Here is a 25,042-nt window from a genome sequence, read left to right as displayed (position 1 = left end):
TGATGCCTGCAAGTGCACGGACCCTCCGTGCTTTCAGTTTAGGGATGGTTTTCTTCCCTCCTTCTTTTTTTTCTTTTGAGTCCAACAGAAATGGCATGTACTGGCAGAAAACAGTGACAGTATCATATAAAAAAACACACCCAAACCGTCTCAACTCTTCTTAAAACACTCCAAGGATGCCGCTAGCCTTACACGTGCCACTGAAAGAGGTGTTCACGCAGGGACGGACCATATTGCCCACTTCAGACCATGCCAAATGCTGTGGGGAGGTTCAAGATCCCTCGTCTGGCACCTGCCCCATCTCTCTGCCGTTCGAGGTTTCACAGAATCACAGAATCACAGAATGGTCGGGGTTGGCAGGGACCTCTGTGGGTCACCCAGCCCAACCCCCTGCCCAAGCAGGGTCACCCAGAGCAGGCTGCACAGCACCGCGTCCAGGCGGGGCTGGAATATCTCCAGAGAAGGAGACTCCACAGCCTCCCTGGGCAGCCTGGGCCAGGGCTCCGTCACCCTCAGAGGGAAGAAGTTCTTCCTCATCTTCAGCTGGAGCTTCCTCTGCTTCAGTTTGTGCCCGTTGCCCCTTGTCCTGTCGCTGGCCACCACTGAAAAGAGTCTGGCCCCGTCCTCCTGACACCCACCCTGCAGATATTCAGAGGCATTTCTAAGGTCCCCTCTCAGCCTTCTCTTCTCCAGGCTGAACAAGCCCAGCTCCCTCAGCCTCTCCTCGTAGGAGAGATGCTCCAGTCCCCTCCTCATCCTCGTAGCCCTCTGCTGGACTCTCTCCAGTAGCTCCTCATCTTTCTTGAACTGGGGAGCCCAGAACTGGACACAGCACTGCAGATGGGGCCTCACTAGGGCAGAGTAGAGGGGAAGGAGAGCCTCTCTCGCCCTGCTGGCCACACTCCTCTTGATGCACCCCAGGATCCTTCTTGGCAGCCAGGGCACGCTGCTGGCTCATGGTCAACCTATCGTCCACTAGGACACCCAGGTCCCTCTCCACAGAGCTGCTCTCCAGCACCTACACTCTACAGGAGAGGGGTTTGTGCAAACTCCTCGGGCCTGTCACGCCTTGCTCAGTCCAGCCTCCTGGTACTCTGACGTTTGTGGCACAGGAGCAAAGCCCACGACCTGCAACAGGCTGCAGGGCAGCCCCCGTTGTTGTCCCAAAAGTGGGATGGTTTACCCATGTGCTTCCCTTCCACGCCAGGTCTCCACGTGGAGCTGGTTAGGAGAGGAGCCAAGGGAATTTGTGAGATGCTTCAGAGAATGGGACAAAGTCCAAGCGTGCAGGTGTGCTGCCAGGGTTCACCAGCAGCCCTGCCCAGGCTGCCCTGCCATGGCTGTTTAACTCTTCTAGCTCAGATTCAGGGGCTTGGGAGAGCTTCGTGTGGACAACCACTACAGGACAAGAAAATACATTCTTCCCACTTCATTCCCCTGTTTAATTCCAGGTTCCTTCACAGCCTGCTCTTCAGGTATCGGTCTCTGCTGCTGAGTGCATGAGAGCATGGCCAGTCCCTGCTCAACCAAGAGACAAAGCTGGAACTGAAGCCAGGGAGAAGCTGTTTGCGTTGCATCATGAGCCGCAGCTGATTTCCTTAACAAACGCCCCTCTGTCCACGGACTGGGATTCCCTCCAGCAGCCCGTCAGATGCTGCCAGCTTCCTATCGCTGCTCTGTGACCAACCCAAACTCAAATCCTCAAAAACAAGCAAGGCAAAGCCCCTCTGCCTTGCTCCAAGAGAGGGGAGTTAGCGACAGCCAGGCACGCTCAGCCCTCCCAGGCTCCCTCCCGTGCAGGGGAGGTGTTTGGATCAGGCACAAACGGCACCAAGGAACAAAGACAGAGCTGAGAAATGCAGGAATTTTTTTTCTTTTCATCTGAAAATCTCCAGCGCTCTCCTCTCCACCCTTGGGAAGTGCCAGGCATTTCTGGTCCTTTGCCCTCCCATCTGTTCCTCTGGCTTACAGAGGGGACAGAGATCAGGGTGGGGGGAGCGATGTTTATTAAATGACAAACTTGGCTACAGCGGGCTGGAAAAATAAACTCAACCCTGGCACGTGGGAACCAGCCCAGGTCAAATGGGAGAGCTCACTGTCAAGGAGGCAAGAGGAGCAGCCTCCAACGGCTCCAAGACTTCTCGATGTTATACCTGGAGGAGGGTGCCAGCAGTTTAGAAGGCAATCCCAGCCTCCACCCAGCCCTGATCTCTCTTCGCGTCTCCTCTAGCTCTCGCTGGTTTTCTAGCATCCTTCTTCTGCCCTCTCCACATCCCTGCGTGACTGCTGCTCCCCCCCTTGCAGTTCTCCCAAAGACAGCCCTGTCTGCCCCACCATGACCCCTCATCATCCCGCGTCCCCACTCCTCCCCACACTTTTCTTGCCCTTCATACAAAAATGAGAGCTCTTCGCTTCCCTACTCATGTCCTCCCACCTCCTTGTTACCCCACCCTGCCCAGCAGCTTCTTTCTGGACAGGCTGGAAAGTTGGGCAGAGAGGAACCTCATGAGGTTCAACAAGGGCAAGGGCAGGGTCTTGCACCTGGGGAGGAACAACCCCAGGCACCAGTACAGGCTGGGGCTGACCTGCTGGAGAGCAGCTCTGCGGAGAGGGACTGGGAGTGCTGGGGGACGACAGGGTGACCATGAGCCAGCAGTGTGCCCTGGGTGCCAAGAAGGCCAATGGGATCCTGGGGTGCATCAAGAGGAGTGTGGGCAGCAGGTTGAGGGAGGTTCTCCTCCCCCTCTACTCTGCCCTGGTGAGGCCCCATCTGGAGTACTGTGTCCAGTTCTGGGCTCCCCAGTTCAAGAAAGATGAGGAGCTACTGGAGAGAGTCCAGCGGAGGGCTACGAGGATGAGGAGGGGACTGGAGCATCTCTCCTACGAGGAGAGGCTGAGGGAGCTGGGCTTGTTCAGCCTGGAGAAGAGAAGGCTGAGAGGGGACCTTAGAAATGCCTCTAAATATCTGCAGGGTGGGTGTCAGGAGGACGGGGCCAGACTCTTTCCAGTGGTGCCCAGCGACAGGACAAGGGGCAACGGGCACAAACTGAAGCAGAGGAAGCTCCAGCTGAAGATGAGGAAGAACTTCTTCCCTCTGAGGGTGACGGAGCCCTGGCCCAGGCTGCCCAAGGAGGCTGTGGAGTCTCCTCTGGAGATATTCCAGCCCCGCCTGGCCGCGGTGCTGTGCAGCCTGCTCTGGGTGACCCTGCTTGGGCAGGGGGTTGGGCTGGGTGAGCCACAGAGGGCCCTGCCAACCCTGAACATTCTGTGATTCTGTGCCCCATCAATCCAGACTCGAGTATTCACATTTAAGGTCATTTCCTCTGTCACCTCTTTCCATCAACGGAAAATCAACACCGTAGGGCTGGAAACAGCCAGGACCCTGTACCACGGCCACTTGCCGGATTACCAGAGACGTGTGAAAATACCAGGGATGTGTGAACCAGCTCTGTGTCATTGCTAGGAAACCCTTAAGCCCACGGACCATGGGGCAGCCTCGCACAGCGTAGATGGTATGCCAGGCCTGGTTCATGATTTCAGAATCACAGAATCACAGAATCACAGAATGGTAGGGGTTGGAAGGGACCTCTGTGGGTCATCTAGTCCAACCCTCCTGCCGAAGCAGGGTCATTTCGCTGTCATACCTCCAGGACAGAGCCAGGCAAGGTGGTGAAGGCCACTGCAGATGACCTAAAATGAAGCCAAACGCACCAGAGACACCCAGCACAAAGTCTTGTGTTAGCATAAATTGCTTGTGCCACACCAGTTTTGTCTGGGAATCCTGCGGTGGTAACACGGGCTGGGATCTCCACACCACCTCGGTGATCCCAGCGGCTTTCCCTGACACCTCACCTTGCAGAGCCCCCGGCTGCCAGTGTTCATTACTGAGAAAGCTGCGGCACTTTTCATCCAGCAGTAGGGAGGGGATCATCCCCCTGTCCTCGGCACTGGTGAGGCTGCACCTCAAGTACTGTGTGCAGTTTTGAGCCTCTCACTCCAAGAAGGACGTTGAGGGGCTGGAGCGTGTCCAGAGAAGGGCAGCGAGGCTGGGGAGGGGTCTGGAGAACAAGTCTGATGAGGAGCGGCTGAGGGAGCTGGGGCTGTTCAGTCTGGAGAAGAGGAGGCTGAGGGGAGACCTTCTCGCTCTCTACAACTGCCTGAAAAGAGGTTGGAGTGAGGTGGGGGTTGGTCTCTTCTCCCAGGTAACCAGCGATAGGACGAGAGGCAATGGCCTCAAGTTGCGTCAGGGGAGGTTCAGACTGGATATTAGGAACAATTTCTTTACTGAAAGAGCAGTCAGAGGTTGGCCCAGGCTGCCCAGGGCAGTGGCGGAGTCCCCATCCCTGGAGGGGTTCAAAAACCGTGCAGATGTGGCACTTTGGGACATGGTTTAGCAGGCATGGGGGTGTTGGGTGGACGGTTGGACTCAATGATCTTAGAGGTCTTTTCCAACCTGAATGATTCTCTGATTCTCTGATTCACTTCTCTGCCTGGGGTGGGGGTGAGGTTTGTCCTGTGCGTTTTTAATTCATCAGAAGATCAGACAGCCCCAAGTCACACGCCTGATAATTGTTGACGTCTACTGCTGACAACTGCTGAAATATTGCTTACGTCAAGCAATACTTAAGTCTTTTTTTTTTTTTTTTAGCCCCAGGTGAGTTTATATTAGTTTTATGGAATCCTACGGCTGCCCAGCAATAACCTCACTTCCTTACCAGATATTGCATTATTTTGCACATTTTTCACTACACGCTCCCCTTCTCATCTTTGAAAAAGCAGGTAGCACCAGCCTTCTCCTAACCAGCAGACAAGCCAGGTTAATTATCACTACCCAGTCTGACTGGAACAGAGCTCAGCCCAGCTCCTTTCAAATGTTCCAAAGGCAAGTTCTTGGGCCCCGCTGACTTGAATACGGCCAAGAAGATGCAGTTCCCCAGCATCTGGAACTGGGAAAGCGCCGAGATGGTTCCCCCCGGCTTCGGGATGGACCTGAAATTATTGGACCAAAATACTTGCTGGCCCTTCCCGCCCAGCCCTTCTTCCCAGCAGCCTGAGGAGGAGGCAGGGTTGCAACCTGCGACTGCGAGGCCTCTACATGATGTGTGCCACCGTGACCGTGACCCTACAGCCACAGGAAGATGTTTCTACCCACGCCGGAGGCCCCAACAAGCCTCCCAGCCAGGATGCCAGGACCCACAGCAGATTCGTGCGCTGCTTCCAGTCAGAAACCAGAGCCTGGAAGCAGAGGTATTTATCCCGCATTTCGCTACAAACGCTGCTTCGAGCCGGAGTGCTGCCAGGCTTTTTGTGCACTTTCCAACCAGCAGCGTTTTAAGGCCGTTGCAGATTGCTGCGTAATCAGCCCGCGGCGCAAATCCGCGCCGGGAGAGCTCACGAGACCGAAGGCACGTCTGGCACACCGCGCCGGACGATAACGGAGCTCCTCTCCCCCATGCCTGACTTTCAGCGCAGATGCGAGATATGGGCCTGCCGTCAGGGGACGAGGGTGCCGGCAGGGACGGCTGCGGGAGCAGCATCTCGCGGCGCAGAGGCGGGAAACGCGCCGACATCGAAGCGCACCCCAGCCCGGTGCCCACCACGCTTTGCCTCAGCGGGTTTTTTTGCAGCTGTGCTCCCACGTCACCCCCATCTCCTGCCGCTTCCCGGAGAGTTTCACTTTCATTTTCACTTCCAGGTCCCACTTCCCAGCACCCAGCAGAATCACAGAATGCTTTGGGTTGGAAGGGACCTGTAGAGGTCATCTAGCCCAAACCCCTTGCAGTGAGCAAGGACATCTTCACCTGGATCAGGGTGCTCAGAGCCCCATCCAACCTGGCCTTCAGTGTTTCCATGGATGGGGGATTGACCGCCTCTCTGGGCAACAGAATCACAGAATGCCAGCATAGCAGGGGTTGGCAGGGACCTCTAAGGGTCACCCAGCCCAACCCCCTGCCCAAGCAGGGTCACCCAGAGCAGGCTGCACAGCACCGCGTCCAGGCGGGGCTGGAATATCTCCAGAGAAGGAGACTCCACAGCCTCCCTGGGCAGCCTGGGCCAGGGCTCCGTCACCCTCAGAGGGAAGAAGTTCTTCCTCATCTTCAGCTGGAGCTTCCTCTGCTTCAGTTTGTGCCCATTGCCCCTTGTCCTGTCGCTGGGCACCACTGAGAAGAGCTTGGCCCCGTCCTCCTGACACCCACCCTGCAGATATTTAGAGGCATTTCTAAGGTCCCCTCTCAGCCTTCTCTCCTCCAGGCTGAACAAGCCCAGCTCCCTCAGCCTCTCCTCGTAGGAGAGATGCTCCAGGCCCCTCCTCATCCTCGCAGCCCAACCCGCTCCAGGGTTTCACCACTGGAGCGTCGCCGTGCCCGGGCGCAGCAGCCAGCCCGCAGCCTCACCCGCCGCTGTCACCCCGCTGTCCCCGTTCAGGCTGTCCCTGGGGACCTGCCCCCCTCTCCCCCCCCCAAAAGCCCTTGTGGAACTTGATGATCCGAGAGGTCTTTTCCAACCCGCGATTCCACGACCGCAGCTGGCAGCGTGACGACGGGCAGCGCGGGGCCGTCGCCTACCTGGGTGTCCTCAGCCCCGGTCCTCGTCCCTCCGCCATGAGGGGAGCATCGCGCCGAGGCCTCACCCTGCGGCCTGTGGCTGGACGATCTGCCGGGCGGTCTCCTACGCACGGGGGCAACGGGATGCCAAGAGCAAGGCCGGCGGGACCTCCGAGAGCCCACCCGAGCTCGGGAGGGGCGGGTCTCCCGGCTGCCCACCGCGCCGCTGCGGTCCCCCCGGCTTTCCCCGCCACCGTGGGGATCGCTGCCCGCAGAGAACACCCAGCGCGGTGGGAAGGCGGGCGGCGGCGGCAACCCAAGAAGCAAGAGGCGAGCCCGGCGGGGGGCGGCCCGTGATTGACAAGCGGCGGCGACCACTCGGCGAGGCGGATGGGCGCGGCGAGGGGCGGGCCGGCGGGCAGCCAATGGGGAGCGCGCGCTGTCAGGAGCGAGCGCCTCAAATAATCGGGCTCAGCTGATTGTCCCCGGCAGAGAGTTGTTTGGCGGCGGGCGGGAGCGCGGCGCAGCCGGGAGGGCGGGCGGGAGGCGAAGAGGAGGAGGAGTAGGGGGGGTGGGTGGGCTCCCCTTTGTTGCATGGGGGTGTCCAGCCGGGGCTGAGAGGAAAAGGCGGGGCGGGCGCTGCCTCCCGCTGCCCCATGAGCTCGACGGCGGCCCTGGCCGAGGGGTCGGCCCTGGCTGAGGGGCCCGCCGTGCCCTACGCGCTGGAGCTGGGGCTGACCGTGCTCCACACGGCGCTCTACGCCGCCCTCTTCCTCTTCGCCTACCTGCAGCTCTGGCTGCTGCTTTACTACCGGGAGCGGCGGCTGAGCTACCACACGCTCTGCCTCTTCCTCTGCCTGCTCTGGGCAGCCCTCAGGACCACCCTCTTCTCCTTCTACCTGCAGAACTCCCTGCAGGCCCTCCGCCTCCAGCAGCCCTTCGCCCACTGGCTCCTCTACTGCCTGCCCGGCTGCCTGCTCTTCTCCAGCCTCTGCCTCCTCAACCTCTACTTCGCTGAGGTAAGTTCTCGGGGTTTTGGGGTTCTTTGGGGGGGGGATGCGCGCCAAGCCCCTCAGCCGGGGGTGAAGGCTCCTTTTCAGCTGCCCCCCCTCTCCCCAGAGCTCGGGGGTGTGAGCTGGAGCCGGGCTTTGGGGGGAGGGGGGGGGTGTTGCCCTGCCCGGACTCGCTGGGAGCGGGTGCGGGCTTCGGGGCGATGCGGGGATTGTACCCCGAATCTAGGGGGGGTTTAGGGGAGGGGGGTGTGAGCAAACAGCGTGCCCTGGATCCCCGCCTCGGGGTGCTGGGGGTGCCTCGGATGCCGGCCCCGGGGTGGGGGGGTTGGGGTGGGATGGGGGAGCAGGCCCATACCCCGAATCGGGTCTTTAAGGGGGGGGGGGTGTGCAGAGATGTGCCCCGCTCCCGGGTGGGGCTTCCCCTCTTCCCCCCCCCGCCTTGCAACCCTGCGAGGGGTGCCCAGCGCTCTGGGGTGGGGGGGTGCGGGGGGCTGCTCTGCATCTCGTTTGGTTTATTTTTAATTGATCCCCCTTTCTCTGAAAGGGGACCAGAAAGTGGCAGCGGCAGGGGCTGCTCTGGCCTGGAGTGATGCCAACCATTACGTCACCAGCTAGAGCCTCTTCTGCTATTGTTGCTGCGCTCCCTCCTTCTCTCCATCTCTCCTCCGCTGTGAACCGGGCTTGTTGTTCTGCAGCTTGTTGGCAGATAAACCCCCCCCCCCAGATCCCTCTGCCTCCCCAGACAACAGCCTGGGGCTGGAGAGGTGGGCCCCTTCCTACACAAAGATCTCAGCTGGGACGGTTAGGGGCTGCTTGTTGTTGTTGCTGAGCTGTGTTCCTGCTTTTCTGGGTCTTCCATCACTTGTTTTGTCATTTGTATCCTCCTTTCTCTAGCCCTTTTACTTTATCTTTTAAAGCCTTGGCTCCCCCCTTCCCTTCCTCCGCTGAATATTTTGTTTCTGCTCCAGTTTCTCGCCAGCAGCCCTTTGCTTGCCTGCCTTCCAGTTTGGTGACTTGTTTCATAAATAGGCAGTACTTTCCTTCCAGCTTTGTTGTTGTTCAGATTCTTTGCTCTGCAGCTCTCAGCTGTTTGCCAGCCTCACAAAGGAATCGCTAACACACAGCGAAATCGCTCCATCGCTCCAGTGTGTCACCGATGGGAGTTATGATTTCATTTTCCCAAGCACATCAGCATTCACATGATAATGGGAGACTTGGAGCAATTGGGTTGCTCGGCTGTCCTGGTTCTTCCCCCCACCCCACCCTGGCATAAACACCTGGAAGCTGGGGTAAACTGCCCGTTGCAAAAGCTGTTGGTGTTAGGTGGGCTGCCGATCGAGCAGCAGCAAAATAACAAATGGTGCATAGTGTGCATAATCCATCTTGTCTGTTAAAGGGAGCCCGACCTACCGATTGCTCCAGCCCGTAGGTGTTTGTGCTCCTTGAAAGGCAAGCTGAGGAGGGGATCCAGTGTTCTGGTGCCACAAAGCGACTGGATTTCTGTTTTCCTCCAAATCGCTGGACTTGATGGTGGATTTGCCTCTTTGCAGGCTTGCTAAAAGGCTCCTTTAAAGAACAGCAAAGTAAATGCAAATAGGTTCTCAGGCTTCCCTTCCTCCCATGATACCTGTTTTTCAGTGGACTCTGGCTGAATATACCCCATTTCTTTCTCCTCGAAGATCCACAGCCAAGGGAAATCCTGTCTGAGGAAACAGGAGCTCAGGACCTAGAGTGGGGAAGGATAAAATGACTTACTGAAATGGGTAGGCATGCTTAGTTACACAGAGGGTCTGACATTTGGCTGTCACGAGCTGGATGGGTGTCCAGCACTTTGTGGGTGATCCTGCAGTGGTGGTAGGAGCCTGCAGCTCCAGAGGGTTGGAGAAAGAGTGCGGCTAGGTGGACTGAAAGCCTTTGGTGCTCTTCTGGCTTCCATTTTAACAAAAGAAATGATGCTGAGTAGTGATATTTGGCCCTCTCTGCTTGGGGAACAGGCTAATAAACTAGCCTGCCTTGACAGAAGGGTGCCATGTGCTGGTAGCTATGTGAGATGTGCCTGGCTTGGCTGTGGTCCGTGCTTCTCTTTAAACACAGGAGGAGTTGTATTAAGGGGGCTTAGGGTGTAATTAAACAAGAATTGTCACTATCTGGAGGAAGGAGAGAAGCTATGGTGGAACCACAGCAGTTTAGCTGAAGTGGCTCAATGTCTACAGATGACTGGTATGTTTGCTAGTGTGACTTCAAGCAGAACCTGCTGTGGAGGGCCCATCTGTTCCCAGTTCTTAAGGGCCAACTGGTAGCACCCTGTAGAAGGGCATTGGGCTTCTGCTGCTCTGGGAGTGGCATCTTGGTCTGAGATGTCCTCAGATAAAAGCATAGGCTGCTTCTGTGCTGAAGGCCTGGCTAATTGTCTGTGTACACAGTGCCTGCTTTGTGGAGATGCTGGAGAAATGGCATCTGTCGAAGCTGTGGAAGAAAATGTGGCCTGTGCTATGTTGTTTGAGCTAATCTTGCTTGATTTATGGAGCTCCTCGGGCTATGTACAAGCTGAGGATGAAATGGTGCTGGGTGGGGGAAGAGCCTGAGGAAACAACAAATACCCATGGAGAGTTAGCATTATTTAGCACTCTAGGCTGTTCTGGGGCTGCCATTCAAACTCACGAAACTGCCTAGCGTTCTTCCTTTCTGTGGGGAGAGGCTATCCCTTCTTCCTATCTCCTCCTGGCCCCGACATTCCTGAGGGGATGTGGAGGCCTGACAGAATGTGTGTGGGATGCCTATATGGTGGTGACGATTTCTTTTTGTCGCTGCCTTATTTCCACCTGGAACGTCAAAAGGTGTAATGCCTTTTGCTTGGGAGTGTCTCTTGTTCTCTGCTGCAGCTTGTAGCACAATGGAGCTACAAGGATGATGAGGGGACTGGAACATCTCCCCTACGAGGAGAGGCTGAGGGAGCTGGGCTTGTTCGGCCTGGAGAAGGCTGCGAGGGGACCTAATAAATGCTTATAAATATCTGAAGGGTGGGTGTCAGGAGGATGGGGCCAGACTCTTCTGAGTGGTGCCCAGTGACAGGACAAGGGGCAACGGGCACAAACTGAAGCAGAGGAAGCTCCAGCTGAAGATGAGGAAGAACTTCTTCCCTCTGAGGGTGACGGAGCCCTGGCCCAGGCTGCCCAGGGAGGCTGTGGAGTCTCCTTCTCTGGAGATATTCCAGCCCCGCCTGGCCACGGTGCTGTGCAGCCTGCTCTGGGTGACCCTGCTTCGGCAGGAGGGTTGGACTAGATGACCCACAGAGGTCCCTTCCAACCCCTACTATTCTGTGATTCTGTGAGTTCCTTTCCAGGAAAGCTGAAGTTCACACCACATCAGGTCCGAATTCCTCGGATCCATTCCCAATCTTGCTTCAGACAGACAGAACACTGGCTCAGGTATCCAACCCAGGGTGCTTTTCTGCCTTGCCTTTGGAGTAGCTCCTCTGCTGCCAGCTAGACATCTGCTTGAGCAATGCTACCTTTCCCAAGAGCCTGCCAGTTCCTGCTTTCCCCCAGGTCACTGTCAGGAGCACAGTATGTGGAGATGTAGCCACAACCACCTCCATCTTGACTCTTTCAAAGACCTTCTTGAGCGCTCGGCATCCTGGTCTTGCTTGGGAGTCGGCAGCTGTGTGTGACAATGAGTAAGGGCTTCTGCTGGAGTGGTGAGGCTCTGACAGGCTGCTCTGCCAGACTGGTGCGGCCGTAACCCTTAACCTGTCTGGTTTTCTTTAAGTGCTCCGTCTGATGAGATGACATCAGCCTCTCTCATCCCTTGCTGCTCTAATTGCACTGGAGCAGACGTGCATGGGAAGAGCATCCACCCTGGGAGCCGTTTGCCCTTGCTGTCCTGTGTCTTCCCTACCTTCTCAGATGGAAAACTGAAAAAGCCTCCATCCGTTCTTGCACTCTTCCACCTTCCTTGTCTAGCAGACACCTAGCACGTGCCCTCTGCCTCAGAGGGACAGCTGGTAAGGGGTCACTTAAACTCAAAATGGCTCCATCCCATAGCTGACGATTCCCATGGGCCCACTGGTTCCCGAATGAACAGGTGGCTGTGCCAGCACCCAGCTATTCTGGGAAATCAGGGTACATGCAAGTTGCACCCTGTGGTCGTGAGGGCATAGGGTGATCTCGGTTATTAGTGGGGATGGTGAGAGATCCTCCTTACAGATAGCTCCAGCTCTTTCTGAGGGGTGTGGGGGGGGTCTTGAACACTTGTTAGGAGGTGTAGTTCCAAAATAGTCTGTGCTCTGCTCCCATGTTCGCTGCTGAGTGACTGTGGCGAGGGAAGGAATCTGTCTGTGGATGCTCTTGCAACTGCACGAGGGCTGGTTTGTGTCAAGGCAGGACATGGTTATATCTTGTATTTCAAGAGCCTGAATTCACGATTTCTTTATGGAGCAAAAGAGACTTTGATTCCATCAGGCAAATTTCTGGCTCTCCTGGATGTTTCGGCTCTGTTGTGAATGGCTGTACCAAAACCAAGCTGAAGTGCTGTCTGAGGCTCAGTGGTAGGGCTAAGGCCCTGGCTTCTACAGGCACCAAAAGTGATCATTTGAGCCATCTGTGGATGTGGTGTCTGCCACTTGTTGTCTTCTCTTAGCAGCTCTGGCACCTCCACTACACCTTTTAGGGATGAGTGTGCTTCTTAACAATGCTCTGAGAACATACCCTTAGCAAGTTTGCTTTCTGGGCTCAGTGGTGTTGGCAAGGTATTTTTTTTTTGTGAAATATATCCATTCTTATCACAAAAACAAAAGCCTCCAGGTTCACAGGGGACTTTGAGGTCTGTAGCTCTTCTTGGCCTCTCCTTCTTCCCAAGTCTGTGGCTGGTGTGAAATGCTCAAAGGACTTGTGGCTCCAGAAGACAACTGAGTATTGCCTGACTCTTATAAAAGGCTTGCTTCGGAGTAAATGTTCTCAGTCCTGCTGCTCTGGGCCAGCAGAGACCTCTTCCTTGTTTTCAGCAGGCCACTGCATGACTTCTGGGGCTGGCCTCTCGGCTAGGAACTGAAGGAACTGTTCAGTTTGCGAGGATTGCTACTAGCACTTTGGTGTAATGTACCTGTTTGAGGGCAGGGGTCTGTATTTACTGTTTTTATGAAGAATAGGACGAGTCCTGAGCTCTCTGCACTGGCTTCTTCACAGCAGAACCCTCTACATCAGCTGTCCTTGGGCTTTGAAAGCAGCAGAGCTAGTCCAGTGCTGAAAGCCTTGCGAGATGGTCTGAAGGATAAGAGCCCAAAGGGGTGTTGTGACTACTTCTGGTGTCACCTACTGACCCAGGCCCTATACCTGTTCTTTTCCTGGAGTTACAGGACTAAATAGCTGGGGGCTAATAAAAGTGTAAGGCTGGTGCTGTGGTCTCCCTCTGCTTTTTGTGGCAGCAGTCCAAGCGTGAGCCTCGGGTTCCCGTTGCACTTGTAACCCCGAGACACCTTCGTGTGCCTTAGTCCCTGGGGCTGTAGGGGAGAGTCTGGGGAGACTGCCTTGCACAGGGCTGCTGCAGAAGCCAGCCTCTTCCTGTTAGCCAGAGCCATTTCCCTGCTCGGCTGAGGGGCAGTCCTCACCCAGGGCGATCAGCTGGAATACAAGCCCAGGACTCTTGTTTGCACTGCTGTTCAGAGCCTGCTGTTACAGACTGCTCTTCTGGGAGTTGGAGCAGCAGGGCAAAAGCCTCAGGTGGATTTCCATGCTGTGTGAATGGGTGCTGAACCAAGAGGCTTCCCAGCTGCATGTCCTTGATGTCTGTTTTGACACTCCCAATGTGCTTGAATGTAGCCTACAGGCAAACCAAGGACAGAGGCGGATTCAGGGATTTTTCTGTTTTGAAGTCACCACATGGTCCTTCCAAGGCCCAGGTTTCCTGTAACTCAGATGAGCTCTGGGGTTTGGAGTGGATTATGCCATGCTTCTGTACTTCTCTGGGCTGGTGTAGGCCAGGACAAGAGGGTAGAGAGCTTTGGAGACTGCTTGTAGTACTGTGCCCCTCAGCCGTGGGGCTGGATACCTCCTTCTGCTGAAGTACTAGGTCTTGTTCCTCACTACGTGCTTCTTGACTTCATCCTCACTTGGACTGGGGGAGAGGAGCCAGACAGTGAAACTGGCTTTTGCAGCAGGGTTGCTGAAGCTGTCCCATGCACCGTAGGAGGGCTTTCAAACACTTGAAACTACTACAATGGATCAGACAACCCTCAAATCCTGAAATTCTCTGGAAATCTTATTGGCAAGAGCCTGATTTCTGAAGCTTCCGAGTCCAATTACTACCTCAGTGCTGGCTGGAAGGCAGGAGCCAAGAAATCCTGTCAGAAAAAAGGTGGCTGAGAGTGCCTTGTAAGAGAGGACTGATCCTTCACTGCAGCCACGTTCTGGAAGCTGACAGGGAGGACTCTGTGCAGAAGCAGGGAAACTAAACCTCCCCATCTCTGCGGTGATCCCACAGTGGTCTTGTGCTGACCACAAGTGCCTGTCTTCTGGGTCTGGTTGGACGGCTCTCTACCTCTTCCCAATTTCCTTTGAAGTCTCTGGTCAGGACACGAGCTTTGTCTGAGCGTGACCTCAGCTCTGGGATCCTTCCTGGTGGGGTCTGCACCAGGATCTGCATTTTTCACAGGATGCAGCCCAGTCCTTGATACAACTGTGCTGAATTGGTGTGTGACAAGCGAGCTCCGTGCAGCTCTGCCAGTGTGCTGCTTTCCTGCTGCTCGCCCTGACCATACATGAGCCCATTCCCTGTCCCCTGGCAGCAGCACTGCCATGCTCACATCTGGGCTGTGAGTTGGGAGTGTGTGTGTGCACCTTCCTAAACAGCCCATGCTACCTTAGGCTGGAAATCCTGCCCCTGTAGGCTTCAGCAGGAGCCACCCTCCAGCCTGAAGAGCCATGGAGGCTTGTCTGCCATCCTGGAGAGCATGAGCTGATGGCTCTTCTCCAGCTCGGTGTGCAGGCATGGGCTCGGTCCCCTGTGAGCCTTTGCTGTGAGGTGCCAGTCCTTGTGCAGCTCTCAGCTTGAGTCTCCTAATCCCTTGCACGGTGAGGAGATTCAGAGAACCCAGATCCACTCTTGGACAGAGTGTGTGTTGCTTTGAAGAGTGAAATAGTCTGCAAATAACTGTCTGTCATCTCATATGCTTGACAGACAAGTGTGCTGTGCAGCTTGGCAGGCCAGGCCTTCCACCTCTGGAGAACTTCCTACCATCTCCAAGTTACTTTTCGGGTGTATTTGGCCTACAAACATCTTGAGGGTGGAGGAGCTGTGAGCTCCAAATGCTTGTCACAGCCTGCAGCTCCATAATCCAATACCAGAGGGCTATTTTAGATCAGCTGTTTGTCTTGCTAAAGCCCAGCAGTTGAAGCAGCCTTCTCTAACAGGGAAGTCAAAGATGACTGAGCTCCTAAAATCTGCAGCACAGGACACTAGGAAAAGTAGATGTACTTTTGAATTATCTTAGTGACTACTGAGGGCTGAACTCCCTGCTTTTCTTGAAGTACCCTAAGGGTAGGGTGTTATTAAAGTCCTTGTCAGGTATGGGGTATTAAATATGTTTATAGGGATGTGGTTTAATGGTGGACTTGGTGGTGTTAGGTTTATGGTTGGACTTGATTTTGAAGGTCTTTTCCAACCTAAATTACTCTGTAACTATTGGATGCCTACATTTGGGCCTGGCTCTTGCAAGAAACAGTACCAGTCCTTCTTGCAAGTGGGTCCAGTGCAATCCTTGGTGCTAATAAATAATCTGCAGTACTTCTGGATGTCCAGCAGGATGCTGGCTCCCCTGCTGTGTGTATCTTTATGAAGTTTAAAGGAGAAGTGTAGGTCGTGTTAAGTAATGCTGTGCAAATCTTTCCCCTAGGTCATATTCAAAGTGAAATGTGCAGCTGAATTCAACAAGTACAAGTAAGTGATGCTTTTCTAATGTTACCTGCAAAGCTGGCTTAAGCTGAGCTCATGCTGCAGTGCTAGGAGTGGGAGCTTCAGACCCCAGAGGGTGGACAGCTAATGCCATACCTAGCGGTGCTCTGGCAGGGTCAGTGTTGTGCCCTGGAGCGGGACCGGGACCTCCAGGGGTACCAAAGAAGCTAAAGCTTATGCTGCACGCCACCAGACACGCGCCGTCGGCATCCCAGGGCTGTGTTCCTAGCAAACTGGGTGAAGGCTTGAGGTCATTCTGAGCTGTCCCACCCCAGGAAAGATCTGCAGGACAAGGCTTGAGCAATGGGCGAGACCTGTGTTTGTGCAGGCCAGGCGCTCCCTAGCCATTTTCAGGGAAACCCACGATGGAAGATGCGAGCTCCAGTGGCTTTCAGTCAAGGAGCTGCAGTGGTTGTGATGACTCATAGCTTATTGACTGAAGTTAATGCAGAGCTAGAGCCACACTTAAAATCTGCAAGATAAGAACCTGACTGTCAGAAGATAAGTCTTGTAGCTCATGACTACTTACACTGCTCATGTACTGTGAGGGCAGCTCAAAAAAATACTCTGCAGACTTGGGCTGTACGTACAACACTGAAACTTGCTGGAATGTCTGATCTTCGTAGCAAGCAGAGCACTGGGCATGCTGGGAGGGTCTCTTGCCTGATGAGACAGGAGGGTGGTGCAGAATGAGCCCAGAACTGTCTGAGCTGAACTGTTTCCCCCCCTGCCATCTCTCCAGGGTCCTGTTGTATCTGGGCTCCATATTTACCAGCCTCCTCTTCTTAGTGGTGAACTTAACTTGTGCAATGTTGATCCATGGTGAGGTCCCGGAGAACCAGCTGAGGTGGACAGTCCTTGCCCGCGCCCTCGTCAACGACAGCCTCTTCATCCTCTGTGCCATCTCGCTGGCTTGCTGCATGTGCAAACTAGGAAAGATGTCTTCAGCGAATGTCTACCTCGAGTCCAAGGTAGGTAAAAGCCTTGTAAACCACACTGGAACTGCCCACTCATCAGCTGGGTTCTCAGCTGGATATGTTTCTGCCTACTCAGAGTAGTGCTGGCCTGGTTGCACCTGAGCTGCTGTTGCTCAAATGCTCCTTCCAGTGTGGAGGTGGCAGCTCTTGGACTCCTGCTTGCAGAAAGTGCGTGTTCCTGCTGTAGGAATGAAGTGCTGTGCATGCTTCAGCTGCATGTCTGCAGCTTTGCTGGCACAACAGGAGACTTAGGACCTGCTTATGCTTTTGAGGTGCAATTTAGGGTTTGTCTGGGAGTGTTCTCAAAGGAGTAGCAGATGCAATTTCTGCAGTGTATTGTCACCAAGGACAGTAGTCTGCAACACACTTATCTTGGTGGATGCAGAACAACTCTCTGCAAAGTGGATCCCCCAGCAGTCCAGCTTTAGGTGTACCCTGCTGTAGGTGACCCTGCTTCGGCAGGAGGGTTGGACTAGATGACCCACAGAGGTCCCTTCCAACCCCGAACATTCTGTGATTCTGTGATTTAGCTGCCTGCTTGCCTGAGCCAGAGGCAGTGCTCGCTGTCCTGGTTGAGATGAGCATCTCTGAAGGGGAGAAGTTGCTGTAGGTCCTGCCCCAGGGCAGGAGGACAGACAAGGGTTGGAACATACATGACTTCTCAAGCAGGTAGGAAAGTGGATAAGCCACCAGCACTCTCACATTAGTGTGGCAGTAGGCTGTAATTAAGTGTGCACTTGAGCTTTCTTGTGTGCCTCCAGGAAGCCCTGTGGCTCTGATCAAAAGCAGTGACTCCAGGGTGGGGACCTGGTGTGATGAGAAAGGCAGATGGCTGTCTCCTGATAGGCCTGGAAACTTCTATAGAAAAACTTGAGCACCTGAGCATAGCTGGGCTCAGGGAAGCCAGCTGCCTGGCTCTGGTGCTTTTGAGCTACTGCCTTTTTCCTGGTAGCACAGCTCCTCACCTCATGTGCTCTGAGTTGCTGCTTTCCAGGTGTCAGAAGGTGGGGCTCTGGCCTCCTGCAGAGACCTTATTTCTAATGGGCCCTCCATCAGGTGAATCTACAGGGCTCAAAGCACTGCTGTGCCTGGCTCTGGTGGGAGGCTGCCGAGAGTGCAGAGCTCCTGGAGGCTCTTGGATGCCTTGGGAAGAGGATGAAGAGGGTGACCAGCGCGCTGGGTCTCCTAACCAGCAGAGACCATCAGTGGCTCCCCAGAGTCCAGGGTGTGTGGGCTGTAGGTGGCTGGGACTGGCTGCCTGGCTGGCTCCTGTGGCAACTGTCCCCAGAGGCTGCCGACAGCAGCTGGGTGATCTGCTCTGAGACAGAGGGACTGTGACTAAGCTAAGAACCTGCTCAGATCCTTGCTTGCAGGGGTCAGGTATCCAGCTCTGACCGGCTCTGGACACTAACTTACCAAGTTCACCCAGCAGTAGTTCACAAACCCAGTAACTTCCTCTAGGTATGTGCCTGAGGCTGCCTGGAGGGCCTTGCTCTTGCACACCATCTTCTAGAGAAGCCTCTTCCCAGGTCGAATACTCAGCCTGACTGTCTGGGAAAGGTCTCTTGCATTCAAATGCTGTTTCCCTTCCCTGCCTTGGAGGCATCCCCTGGCTTTGTGTTGTGGAGGAGCTGCAAAAATAGGGTGGAGATGAGCAGAAGTGTTACACAAATGCCTGGAAAGGTTGCCCTGCCTCCTGAACTCCAGCTGTGAACCTGCTGACTCAAAGCCATACCGTGGGGCTGGAGGGGCCTGGTGAGGCTAGCGCTGAAGGTTTGAGCTGTTTGATGCTGAGATGGGAGGCTGAGCTCTTGGAACTGCTGACAGATCCTACGCTGTGGTCAGCTGGAGATGGCTTTGTTAGCCTTCCTGCTGCTTACTCTGTTCTGAACACCCAGGGCTCTGCTAACAGCACTAGAGCCGGCTGTGCTCTTGTGCTCCGGTGCTGTCACAGGCACTTCTCTGGTAGCAGCACTTCCATGCTGACTCCTCCAAGATGCTGTCTTGAGCGAGTGCTGTGAAGCTAGGAAAATAGAGCTAGCATACCCGTAGTGTGGATGTGGAGCAGGTCAGTGGGATGAGCTTCCTGAGCAGGCTGTCTCCCTAAGCACAAAGGCATTATCAGCTGCTGAGATGTTTGTCTGCCTGCTGATGGGCTTATGCTGTGTGGTGACTTGGTGACAGCCAGTAGCCATTAAAAGTCTTCATGGGCGTATTCAGCAAAGAAATGGAGATGCTTGCAGATCTTCGAGTAGCTTCCTCTCTCGTGGCTAGCCACCCATGACCTTCAGATACCTTGTGCAGCTCTCCCTCTGATGGCAGTGCATCTAGAACATTGTGGAGAAAGCTCTTCACCAGCACTGGACAGCTAGCAGGAGGCAGAGGTCCTGCAGCATCTCACCACCCTTTAGCACGCTGCGGTGTGCAGCACAGCCTGGTTTGTCCCACAGCCTGGTTTGTCCCACAGCAGCACTGGGGCTCAGGAGCTGGCTCTTTCTGCCGGGTCAGAGTTACCCACCCCAAATGTCTGGGCTTCTTTCCTAGACAAACATTATGTTCAGTGTTGGGGTGCCCAACTGCTGTGGAGGGGGTGAGCCGGGTGGGCATCTCTGCTGCAGAGCAGGGTGTAGAAGCAGCAGGGTGGTTTTCTGAATGGTTGTTGGTTGGCCTTCTGGAGACTGCCTCAGAAAGGCAGCGGGTGGGATGGCTTATAAATCTCTGAAGGGTGGGTGTCAGGAGGATGGGGCCAGACACTTTCCAGTGGTGCCCAGCGACAGGACAAGGGGCAATGGGCACAAACTGAAGCAGAGGAAGCTCCAGCTGAAGATGAGGAAGAACTTCTTCCCTCTGAGGGTGACGGAGCCCTGGCCCAGGCTGCCCAGGGAGGCTGTGGAGTCTCCTTCTCTGGAGATATTCAAGACCTGCCTGGACGTGGTGCTGTGCAGCCTGCTCTGGGTGACCCTGCTTTGGCAGGGGGTTGGACTGGGTGACCCACAGAGGTCCCTGCCAACTCCCACCATTCTGTGATTCTCTCTCTGGACCACAAGTTTGAAGCTGACTGATAAGATCCTGAGGACACTCCCATGCCCCTGGTCTTCCCTGCTCCCTGGCGACACTGGCTGTACAGCTCTGCTGCTGCAGTGAACTCATCACGCGAGTAAGCTCTTAACCAGCTCTGAATATTTTAGCAATGCCATACAAATGTTCTGGGTCAGTCTTGCCTGCACAGCTTCTCATGCATTGGGGGGGTGGGGAGGAGAATCCCAGCTCTGTCGGAAGGTCTGTTAAAACTGGTTTTCTTCCTGTTGTAGGGAACATCTGTCTGCCAGGCTATTCTTGTGGGATCTGTAGTTGCTCTCCTCTATTCCTCAAGGGCTTGCTATAACCTGGTAGCTGTGGCCATATCTCCAGACAGTGTTCCTGGTCCTTTTAATTATGGCTGGGACAACCTTTCAGACAAGGTAAGTGTCTGTGACCCCCAATCCAGAGCTAATAAGGTGAAAGGCAGGTACTCTGCTGTTCTGTGAGGGCACGTGTAGGGTAGAAAGGGGTCTACGTGGTGGTGTCTGCTTAGCTGAGTCCCCAGATGAGCTGGCTTTCTGCCCTCAGAGACCCTGCTTGCTGCCTCCACCAGACCAAACCTGAATCTTCCTCTGGCTGGCTGCTTCAGCAGGGATTCCCTGTGGTGCTCTTCAGTTTTAGCCTGCCAACTCTTCTTCTGGAGGAGAGGAGGAACCTTTTGGGGGAGAGGAGGAACAAGTCAACCAGAGCAGAAAAGCAATGCTTAATAAAGCACAGCTGTGTGCAAGGGAGAGTCGTTGGTGTGGGGAGGGAGCTAGGAGTACCCTGGTAGTGTGCTGAAGAGAACCATCTCTCTATAAACAGTAGCAGCAGTCAGCAAGGGTCACTGGCCTGGTTGAGGGACTCTGCCTTCACAAGGGTTTCTCTGTGTTCCTAGCTCGGAGCTGTGTGCTGTGCCCAGCTCTGGGAGCTGTGTGGCTCTGCTGATGGCTAGGATTGTATGGAGACCTCTAACTTCTGTCCGCAGGTGCGTGTGGAAGTGAGCAGTGAGGAGTATGTGGTGTTTGGAGTCGTCCTCTTCCTCTGGGAGCTGGTGCCAACGACTTTTGTGGTCTTGTTCTTCCGGGCTCAGAGGCTGAGTCAGAACTTGGTAGGCCTGAGCTGTAACCTGAGGATCCCTGGGGTGTGGGGTGGGCCTTGAGGCACGCTGTCAGAAACATCTCGCTTCTGGCCTAACGCCTTTCTCTTCCACAGACTCCAGCGGGGATGGTCAATAGTCACAGTTACAGCTCCAGAGCTTACTTCTTTGACAATCCGAGGCGCTACGACAGCGATGATGACTTGTCACGGCTTGGGGCCAGAGAAGGAGGGTAAGGACTGTGCTGGGCAAGGGAGAGCGCAGCTGCCGTTCCGCTGTGCTGTGTGGAAGCAGCAGAGCTCTCGGCTTCTGGTCTTAGGAGAAAACTGTGGTAGAAGAGGCAGCTTGGGCAAGGTGGATGGGGGGGCAAGGAGCCTCCTGACTGAGCTTGGTTTTGTTCCCTTCTGCAGCTCACAAGGAGCTGTTTTTATTAGAAGTGACCAGCACTGGGTGCTCACAGGTAGAAATATGCAGAGGCCTCATCCAGGAGGGCTGATCTTGCTAGGATCCTTCCTTAGCTGTGAGGGCAGAGGGCTCTTAAATGACCTCCAGAGGAGTTTTTCCCCTGGAAGGTGAAGTCCTGGGAGGGGCATGGTCTCTGGGAGCCAGCTGGGACAAAGCTCTGTGGAGATACCCAACAGCCCTGTCCTTCACTTGCTGCTTGGGGGTCTGGACCCCACCTTCCCAGGGTGCAGTGAGGTGTTTGGAGGTTGTGGCTGCTCTTGAGCTGTGTTGTAGGGCCTGGTGCTCCTCCTTGTACCTGTTTCGTCAAGGTCAGGTTCCTTGGAGATGCTGTGTGTGCATGTCACAGCCTGCTTCCACAGGCTGGGACACCCTCATCGGTGCCGGGAGCAGAAGTCTTTCCCAGCAGAGGAGAGCGGCCGCAGCCCAATTGCTGACCTCTAAGAGTCTGTGTCTGGTTTTTCTGTCTCTTCCCCCCCAGCTTGGCCACCCCCCAGTGCTCTGGCTGCTACGGGTCCCTGGCTGGGAACGACAGCTACGCGGTGGGTCCCCGTCTCGGCGGAACCGCTACAGACAGTGCCCCATTGCTCTCCGCCGCAGGCGGCTCGGAGATGAATAACCACCATAGCTCACACCCTGCGCCACGGAACTGAAGAGGCCGCCAGGTCCCTTTGCTTCCCAGAAGTGGCATTCATGTATAGGATTGTAACCTGGTTTTCTCTTTCCTTCTTCCCCGAAGCATCTAACTCATCGACACAAACATTCCACTACCTGCTGCGGCTGTGAGCAGGACTGAGCCTACGGCTGCAGGCGGTAGGCAAGAGAACTGTGACTTTAAGGTACCATGTAGCAAAGTGAAGCTGAACTCCCTGGAAGCTTTTTCTTGGTCTGGTCTTTCAAGATGTCGGCAGCTAAACGCACCAGAGCTTCCTCACTAGAAAAGAAACATCAAATGCATATTTGCACTTTTATCTGCACATGTGGAAGGAACGAATCCTGCTCAGGCTGCGCTTGGCCTGAGACTGTTCTAGTTACTCTTTTAATTGCACATCCATAGCTGGGAGAGGCAGTGTCTTCCTGCAGAGACGTGTTCCGTGAAGTACCCTGCACCCTGACTCACTTGGGAGTCCGAAGCGTTTGCGGGCAGGGCCTCCTGCGGCCGATGTCGAAGCGTACTGTGCCATATTCACACCCGGCAGGGCCGAGGCCTCGGGGCTGAGGGGGGCCTTGCTCTCACGGCTGGTCCTCGTTTCGCCCGATGGCTGAACTGTGTCCCACCGAGGTCTGTGGGCTCAAAGCTGAGCTCAGAGCGTATCCTAGCAGAGGCCTGTGAGGCCAGGTCAAGTGCTCCTACTGGCATGAAGATCACGATGCTGTAACTGACCCACTAGCTTGTGGTGAAGGGAGAGGGCTGGCTGCTGTCGAGTCGGGGGCGAGACTTTATCGACAAAAAAGGTGTGTGGCCCAAGTGCGTGTAAAACTGGGGCTGCTTTAACTGGTGGGGGGTGAGAGCAGTCCTGCTCCCCCTCCTCATCACCCGTGGTGGAGCTCCCCTTTCCCCCTCAGTATTAAATCGCATTTAGCAAATAACCAGGAGTGTTAACCTGAAGCGAATGTGAACTGCTGGGGTCTCTGCGGAGGTGCAGGAGGGGTCTGTCTGCGGGTGGAGGTGAGGCCTGCTGTTGCAGGTCCCCGGGCCCCTTGCTCTCCACTCCCCTGCCAGGAGCCTGGAGTCCTCCCACTGCCACAGGAGCTGTCACCAGTGTGTAGTGATGTATGCAGGGTTTCGGTGGGCTGGGTCACTCTGGGAGGAGGCTTCTTTGTCTCTCTTTAACCTAAACAGCTGAGTTTGACCTGGCCTGTGGCTCCCCTGGGCTGTTGGAGGTGAGGCTTGGGGTTATTCCCAGCTTGTCCCCGAGCTGGGTGTGAGGATGAGCGAAGCAGGCTTGGATGGAGGCACTGGTCCAGGGAGGGTGGGTGCTCCCCCCTCCAGTGCCAACCTGAACTGGAACCGCTTTTACCCCCGCCTTGAGCTGCCCCCGCTGTCAGTGGAGCACCCAGCTGGGGTGCGACGGAGCAGTGCAGTGCAGCCTGGCTCTGGGGCTGGAGGGACCCCCAGGCAGCCGCGGTGCCCACAGCCCTGCATGAGAGGAACCCCAGGCTCTGGGCAGCCCCGGCCTCTCCTCGCTAGCATGGCCTGGTCCCCCTCCTGCCTGCCTCGCTTGTACTGAGCTTGATGTCACTTGTTGCACTGAGAACACCCGGTCCCTCCGCGGGCTTGTGGGCCTCTCCCTGCTGACCCCAAAAAGGAGCAACCCTGGCTGCTTCTTGGAGAAGGCTCCAGGTGAGGCCTTTCAGCAGATCCCTCTTGCTCTAGTACTTGAACCAGGGAGCTCTACCATGTGTGGCAGAAGGGCCCTGGCTCCTTGTTGGGGCGCAGAAGCAGGTTGCTCCATCTCCATCACCGCTTGACTTCTGGCAAAGCTAATGAAGGACCTGGGCTCGCCGCCTTGCCCTTCTTTCTTCTCCCGTCAGTCCCCAAAGACAAGAAGTGATGCTAGTGGCCCCTGTTCTTGCTTAAATTCCAAAGCACTAGGAGCACTTTAAGTTTTTCTTTGGAGGGAAAGGAGTGTAGTGCAAAAAAAAAATAAAATTAAAAAAAAAAATAAAGGGCTACAGGCTCATTGTTCATATTGCACTGAAGCACACACCACCAATACGATCTTCCTGGCATTAGGACAGCGGGTCGGGGCAGTGAGTCGCGTTGCTGATGTACTCGTGAGTGGCTGGCAAAGTGTTTTGGGTTTATTCGTTTGTACGGATGGCTGTTAATTTCAAAACTCTGACTGCTCCCGCTGGGGCCGGTCCCGTGTTTTACTGAAGTAATTTATAGCTGAGAAGTACAATGACTTTTTTAATGCATAGTTGCCTTTCATTAAACTTTCTTTTTTTGGTATGGTTTAACAGTGTTTTGGCTTTGCCGTCAGGCAGCAGCTGGCTGCAACAGGAAGCTGTGGCCAATGAATGTACCTATTTGTTCTTCACTAAACTGTAACCAAGCACTACTATGTTGAAATAAAAAAAAAAAAAAAGAGTTTCTGTGCTGGGTTGCTGGAGGCCTGGCTGCGTTCTGCTCGCAGTAGGACCCGGCTGTGGTCCTGCCGTCCCCCTTGTCCTGGCCAGGGCCTTGCTGGCGGTGCTGGCATGGGAACCCCGGTGTCTGCCTGCTCTGCCAAGACGTGTCCAGTAACTCGGCAAAGCTGCTTCTTGCTGGGCTCTGAGGGCTGAGTCTGACCTGGCGTAGCTCGGAGCTGCCCACCCAGCAGCTGCTGGGGTCCAGCACCACCTGCTTTGCTCCAAAGTGAAGGCAGCATTCCCCCAGCCCCTCTCCGGGCTCATGCCTGGTTGGGTTTGCGAGGGGCCCTCCAGCTCCCCTTCGCAGCTGGGGTTCTGCAGGGCTGGGAGGACTGAGCAGCTTTCCTCCCCCCTGCCCTCGCAGGGTGCTTTCTCCTCTGGTGTTTCTCGGGGCGGGCTGTGGCCCAGAGGGACGCAGTGCTTCCCCTTGGCCCCAGCTCCTGAGGCACCACGCGCTCCATCTGTATCCTCTGCGTATCCTCGGGTACTTCTGCTTCCAGGCGGGAGGCACTGCAGGGCGCGGGCTGCGCTTTGTCCCCTTCTCCGGAGCTGCCATCCCTCCGGCCTCCTCTGCGGCACGAAGCCCGACACCCCAGCTCAGCACGTCGGTGCTTCCCTTACTTCCTTGCATAGATTTATCTGTGCGGCCTTGAGTTCGCTGCCAACAGCAGCAGCTTCATCTCCCTGCGCCGCAGCGGGTGGCGGGGCTGTGGCAGCGCTGACCGGGTGCGAGCCGAAGGGGCACGAAGGCCGGTGGGGCAACGGGGGCTGGTGGTGCCCCGCGGCTGCAGCCAGAGGGGCTGT

At 55.5% G+C, this 25,042-nt stretch overlaps 2 protein-coding genes across 4 annotated transcripts in view; one reads left to right on the top strand and one right to left on the bottom strand.

Annotated features, from left to right (window-relative positions):
* The window catches only part of TXNDC16 (thioredoxin domain containing 16), a 47,436-nt gene extending 40,578 nt beyond the window's left edge, over positions 1 to 6,858 (bottom strand). For both annotated transcript variants that reach the window (XM_075427209.1, XM_075427210.1), the window contains exon 1: positions 6,567 to 6,858. The gene's annotated coding sequence lies outside the window, so the exon portion shown is untranslated. The remainder of the gene's footprint in view (positions 1 to 6,566) is intronic.
* Positions 6,859 to 7,146: 288 nt separating this feature from the next.
* Positions 7,147 to 24,214, top strand: GPR137C (G protein-coupled receptor 137C). Of its 2 annotated transcripts, none has more exons than XM_075427213.1 (7): positions 7,147 to 7,564; positions 15,447 to 15,490; positions 16,248 to 16,476; positions 19,794 to 19,943; positions 20,531 to 20,653; positions 20,758 to 20,873; positions 21,843 to 24,214. In XM_075427213.1, the coding sequence occupies exons 1-7, from the start codon at positions 7,202 to 7,204 to the stop codon at positions 21,847 to 21,849; spliced, it is 1,032 nt and encodes a 343-aa protein (XP_075283328.1). In that variant the 5' UTR covers positions 7,147 to 7,201; the 3' UTR covers positions 21,850 to 24,214. The 2 variants fall into 2 exon arrangements, with proteins under 2 accessions (XP_075283328.1, XP_075283326.1); XM_075427211.1 differs by having other exon boundaries at positions 21,585 to 24,214.
* Positions 24,215 to 25,042: the final 828 nt, after the last annotated feature.

The sequence above is a fragment of the Opisthocomus hoazin genome, chromosome 7 (assembly GCF_030867145.1).
Source record: "Opisthocomus hoazin isolate bOpiHoa1 chromosome 7, bOpiHoa1.hap1, whole genome shotgun sequence".
Lineage (NCBI taxonomy): Eukaryota > Metazoa > Chordata > Aves > Opisthocomiformes > Opisthocomidae > Opisthocomus > Opisthocomus hoazin.
The sequence above is the reverse complement of the archived record's forward strand: the minus strand, read 5'-3'. Positions and strand labels throughout refer to the sequence as shown.